General features: G+C 35.7%; 1 protein-coding gene across 1 annotated transcript; it reads left to right on the top strand.

Annotated features, from left to right (window-relative positions):
• LOC109361487 (dirigent protein 22-like) lies at window positions 5,377-6,087 on the top strand. Its single transcript, XM_019606952.1, has one exon. The coding sequence runs from the start codon at window positions 5,499-5,501 to the stop codon at window positions 6,078-6,080; it is 582 nt and encodes a 193-aa protein (XP_019462497.1). The 5' UTR covers window positions 5,377-5,498; the 3' UTR covers window positions 6,081-6,087.

The raw sequence follows: 6,371 nt of genomic DNA, 5'->3' as shown, positions 1-6,371 counted from the left end.
TTGTTAAAGAGAATTAGACATTGAGCAAGGTGGAGCTGGATATTCGCTAAGGTGGAGATTCTTGTGTAGAATTCCAAAAGGAGCTAGATATTCGTCTATTTCAATCAAGGTGGAGATTGTTGGGAATGGTTGAAATATGTTATTGTATTAGTCGCACATTGTCTAGTATTAGAATAAAGTAGAGTAATCAATGTTATATATTGCACACAGGTCCCTTGTTATAATGTGCACCAGATATAAGCACATAATAGAAACACCCCATGGGCAGGTGGGCCCATGGGTGTGGTAGGGTTTGTAATCCTTATTTTCTAATAATATCTTGGTAGCCGCTCAGCGCTCCCGGGGATGTAGGCACAATTGGCTGAACCCCGTTAACAAATTCTCTTGTTTCTTCTCTTATATTTATTCTATGCCTTTATTTGATTGTTTGTGGCCAACGCTGCGCAACGATCGCTTCCGCTGCACCAACAATTGGTATCAGAGCCAATTGGTAGATGGCTCTTAACCCAAGAGGGTGAATGTGTGATGGCTAGACAAGGTGCATCAAAGGTAATGGCAAAGATAGAGTAGATGAGTTGAAGGAGAAGGAAACATGGTGGAACTGTGGTGTGGGCGTTGTATATGTTGACCCAGAGACAAGTGCTGACAATATCTCTCTAGATGTTGAGAGAATGTTCTCATTTAAGATGAGAAGTGGAATATCCTAATGACATGTCAGAGATGTCATAGTGAATGATGTTAATTGTTAGCAGATGCACAAAAGCACAGAGGCGCTGACTGACTTTGATGTATGGTGTAACATGGGCATTGGCTTTGATGCAAGTTGTAACACGAGCATTGGTAGAGATGCAGGGGTGTAACATGGAAATTGGCTTGGATGCAAGGATGTGACACATACATTAGTTAGCATTGACGCAGGGTGTGCGTTGTGGGTATACTCCTTATGGTGGAGTATGATAGTTCTTTTGAACTAGGATTGTCGGAGTAGACAATGGTGGTAGCGATTGAGGCTTTCCAAGGAAACTCCAAGGTTCAGTTTGACTGAGTATTGAAGATGACGATTGTTGGTGAACTTTTGTGTAGAAGTTCCACTATATCGAAAGACTCCCTAGCAATAGGTGGCTAGGCGGCGTGTTCCATTTGATGGCGGTACGGGAAGCTGCACTACAAGTTTGGAGAGAGAGTTAGGCTCTTGGTAACATCGTCAATGATACTCAGAAGGTCTATGCTGTGGAGGAATTGTTAAAGAGAATTAGACATTGAGCAACGTGGAGCTGGATATTCGCTAAGGTGGAGATTCTTGTGTAGAATTNTGAGAATGCTTGAAATATGTTATTGTATTAGTCCCACATTGTCTAGTATTGGAATAGAGTAGAGTAATCAATGTTATATATTGGACTCAGGTTCCTTGTTATAATGTGGAACAGATATAAGCACCTAATAGAAACACCCCATGGGCAGGTGGGCCCATGGGTGTGGTAGGGTTTGTAATCCTTATTTTCTAATAATATCTTGGTAGCCGCTCAGCGCTCCCGGGGATGTAGGCACAATTGGCTGAACCCCGTTAACAAATTCTCTTGTTTCTTCTCTTATATTTATTCTATGCCTTTATTTGATTGTTTGTGGCCAACGCTGCGCAACGATTGCTTCCGCTGCACCAACACCGAACTATGGAGTTTTGATGAAGACAAGGTCTCATATGAAAGCTTGAAGACTTGGACATCTCAACAAACAACATACCAAGAACTCAAGGTCAACGTCATAGAATCTAGGATTGCTTTTTACATTCTAGAGTCCTAAGATGATTACCTAGTATTGAGTCTTAGATTAGGTAAACCCAAGATGGAAGTGCCAGGCAAAAAGTCTAAAATGAAAATCATATAGGATCAGGCATAACATTTACATAGATATATATGATAAGTAACACTCATGCATTTGCATTAAGCATACATGAATTTGTGCATAAAAGGTTTTAATCATTTCTAAAATCATGTTGCATGTTCACTCATCATATAGGGTATTTACCATATAGTTAGAAAAACCATTTTTAAACAATATTAATCGGTTAACCCATTTGGTAATCGATTAAGTCCTGGTGAAATCCGTTAACCGATAAAGAAAAGTCGTAATCGATTAAATGGAGTTACAGAAGCTAACCTCCCAGGATTTCTGTTTATTAATTGATTAAGCAAGTTTTTAATCGATTAAGTCATAATTGAAAATCTGTTATCAAGAAACACGTTAATCGATTAACTTGGCATTTAATCGATTAATATCAATTAAGTCAGTTATGAACTAAATCTGTTATTTTGATACAAAATCAAATCAATTTTTAAAATAAGCTTTTCACACTTTCATTGATGAATCGAAAATAATACTAAAAGAAAAGAAAAACTAAGATTCATTGTGCTTATGTTTTAGAAGCTATCTTGTTGATTCTTTGAAGTTTTTCTTGCATACATTTTCAAGAGTGAAAAGAGGGAGAAAAGAGAGAAAGTCTTTTTAATATGCCGACATTTTCATTCAATTGAAATACCTTGCATGATTTCTACATCTAGTACTTAGGGCTATTTGTGAGATCATTTTGTCAAGGGTTATAGAAAGCTGATTTCAGTGTCGTTATCCGCACAATCTTGTGTGCAAAGTAACTCGACAAAATTCAGTAAATTGAGGATAATTCTCGTGTTGTTTGCCATCATAACAAGTTGAGAATCAATAGTCTTCACAAGGCAGGGAGTCTTGATTTAAGCGAAAGTTTCGGTAGAACCAAATTGTGTGAACGGTGTGGTATCCAAGTAGACATAGATAGAGGTCAAACCGAGCTTGGTGGCTCAACGGTTTCAAGAAAGAAGTTTCTACTAGGATTATTGGAAGTGTGTTTGTAACTGAATTACATTTCTTATAGTGAAGAAAAATCTCCCAGATCAACCACGAGGTCTGAATGTAGTTTGCTAGTGGACCCGCAAATGAACCAGGATAAAAATCCTCGAGCACATTTTCTCTTTCCCTATTTCTTTACGTTTTTGTCTTTACTTGCTTTCTAAGTTAATTTGCATTCTGTGATTAATTGCTAGTTCTTATTAATCTGTTGATAATCACGAATTAATATTAAGATAGTAAAGATCTAAATTCATCACTGTTTTTCAAAGCAAGAAAACTGTTTTTCAAAGAGTAAACAACCAGTATAATCGATTAACGTATGGATAATAATCGATTAACAGAACTGTCCTTAACTGATTATCCTGTTGATAATCGATTAACTGCAGCAACTTTGTTTTCTGTGCAAATATCGGAAAAGCGGGATTAGTGATCCCCTACACCTATTCACTCCCCCTCCTCTAGGTATATTCTTACCTCACTAATACCCAACAGAGATAAGTTATAATGTAATGGAAAATTATATCTATAGTAGAAAGTATCATGAACTATTGAAATCTCTATTATTGACTTCTATCGGATATTAAGGATGACTTGTTGAACAAGCAACCAATGTATACAAGCATTAGCAAGAAACCTGACCGAGGAAAACATAAACATGGCTCATATGACTCGTGCCAAATGACTAAGAAGCTTGGACAATAGTGTGTGCCTGACTCGTGCCAAATGATCGAGAAGCTAGGCCAAGGGTGTGTGCATGGTTCGTGCCAATTGAGTGAGAAGCTTGGCCAACACAATGTGTATGGTACGGGCCAATAGACCGAGAAGCTTGGCCAACACAATGACCGTGGCACGAGCTAGATGGCTGAGGAATTGTGAGGCATGACCGAAGCAAGACATGGTCAAATGGCCTATCATAGCACGACCAGAAAATGAATCATGGCCAATGTTGCTAGCCCAACCTGACTCTACCCTTGTGTTTTTGGCTTAGCACAACAACTAATTAGCACGTTTTACATGAGCGAAAATTGTTTAGGTTGGTTAGTTAGGCATAATAAGGTAATTAGTTCAAAAGTGAGATAAATTAGTTGGGATATTTTAGGGTAGCTTGCTTTCTAAGCAATTACTTATTGTATTATATGTATGGTTTCTCCTACCTTGATTCAATAAGAAATATCCACTTATTATTCAATATATATTCCGCTATAACTTCAATTACGACTTAATAGGCTTTCCGTATTTAGTTATCTACAATCAAAAAGTTGTTTTTATCGTGAGAAAATGATCACAATTAAATAAAGACAACAAACAAGAAATCTTGAATGCAAGAGGAGCCAAGTTAAACCTCATTACAGATTATGATGAATAGCTTGGTCACTAGTTCTTCTCTTATTCCTAACTAAATAATATTAATTTGAATACTTTGGTTTAGGTAAGCGTGGATAATCTATTATTAGCAATCACTCAAATTTTCTCATAGGATATCTCCCTTGAGTGACATTGGTGGTAAAGAAAAGCATTTGCTTTAGTTTTTAGAGAATTAACAGCTGGTACCAAATTCCAATAAATAATTAAAAACCAAGCATGCGGGCCATCACATGTGACTTTTAAGAGAAGCATCTCTCATTCTTCCTTTGTCAGTTCCTAATAATCATTGGGTCCCAAGTCTTGGTCCCAAAGGAAAATACACCCATGCCATTTGCACGATCTAGTTTTACATTTTGCTATACGATATAAAAGAAGAAAATCTTATACCCAATTTTCTGTATTACCTTAACTATCAAACATTTCATTAAAAATTCTCATAAATTTTAAATAAAAGTTATTTTACTTTTAACAATATTTATGTTTCTCGTACATGAAATATGTATGATACAAAATAGTATATTATAATAGTTTGAGGGTAATATGTATGAACCATTAATACAAAGTCAATAAACTATATTCACAATACGTGATATAATGACAGTATAAAAATATCTTATGCTTTTTAAATATACATCATTTTCACTAATATGTTTTTGGAGGGGATCTACTTACTCTAAAAGTAAGTTTATATCCTCCTACTAATCATCATACCTACGAAAAAGTGACGGATGTTACTTATAAACCAATAATTAATAAATAAAGTATCACCTTCTGATATATGTTAGTTTTTTGTGGGTACGAGGATAAGTATGAGAATTTGGTAGGAGGATATATCATTTTCCTTAAAAATACGTATTTCACATCTTAGTCATTAATTCTAGGAAAATTTAATGATTTGAATTAGTAAGTAGATCTAAATCATTAGATATCCTTAAAATTAATAAATGAGATGTGAATTAAATCTTTTAAACTTACTAAGTGAATTTTTCTCGTAATTTTTTATGGTCACTTTTTTTTCTTTTTCTTTTTCCCATTCCTTACTCAAAAGCTCCTCTAACACAAAAAGTGCTCAATGTTGAATGATGCAACCTCTCAACAACCTAACCCACTCACCTCTCATTTGGTCCCCAACTTTCCTCCTTCTCCACTTCCTCTATCTCCATATAAACCCCTCAATTTTCTTCTCATTCTCTACACTCACTTCTCTTCCATTAATTCATCTTTTTCTTTAGTTAAGTATAAAAAATTCAACCATGTCTCCCCAACATTTCCTCATTTTCTTCCTCTTCCTCCTCTCTTTCCATTCTCTCACTTCCATCACCGCCCAAGACACAGATTTCGTGCATCAAATAGACCGCAACTTACTTGGCCTTGACATGAAGAAAGAAAAGCTAAGCCATTTCAAATTCTACTGGCATGACATCCAAAGTGGACAAAACCCTACTTCAGTTAGGGTTGTTTCACCACCCCTTAACTTGAACACCACCACTTTATTCGGTTTGGTTAACATGATCGACAACCCTTTGACATTGGGACCCGAACTAAGCTCCAAGGTTGTTGGAAAAGCACAAGGGTTCTATGCTTCTGCATCTCAGAGTGAGGTTGGTCTTCTCATGGCTCAGAACTTTGCTTTCATTGAAGGAAAGTACAATGGCAGCACCATCACCATCTTGGGGAGGAACCCTGTTTTCAACAAAGTTAGAGAGATGCCTGTGATTGGTGGCAGTGGACTTTTCCGTTTTGCTAGAGGCTATGCTGAAGCTACTACTCATGTGTTTAATTATAAGAATGGTGATGCTACTGTTGAGTATAATGTTTATGTTTTTCATTATTGATTATTAATATTATGTTTTAAAATTATTATAGGAGATAATTTTAGCTTCTTTTTGCTTTAGCAATTGAGACCTTTGGTCCAAAAAGATATGGTGTGTTAAACTATATCTTAAATCATGTCTCACACTAATAAAAATATGTAATATTAATTATAAAAATTAAATATTTATTATTTTATCTGTTTTTGCTTTACTATTACTAATGCGAGACAATATTTAGGATAGATTAGACATTCGCTTTGATTCTTCATTTTGTGTTTTTGTGATTTTAAATCACTTGTTAAGAGGTGGAGT

The sequence above is a fragment of the Lupinus angustifolius genome, chromosome LG12 (genome assembly GCF_001865875.1).
Source record: "Lupinus angustifolius cultivar Tanjil chromosome LG12, LupAngTanjil_v1.0, whole genome shotgun sequence".
In the NCBI taxonomy this organism is placed as follows: domain Eukaryota; kingdom Viridiplantae; phylum Streptophyta; class Magnoliopsida; order Fabales; family Fabaceae; genus Lupinus; species Lupinus angustifolius.
This window is presented reverse-complemented; position numbering and strand designations above follow the sequence as displayed.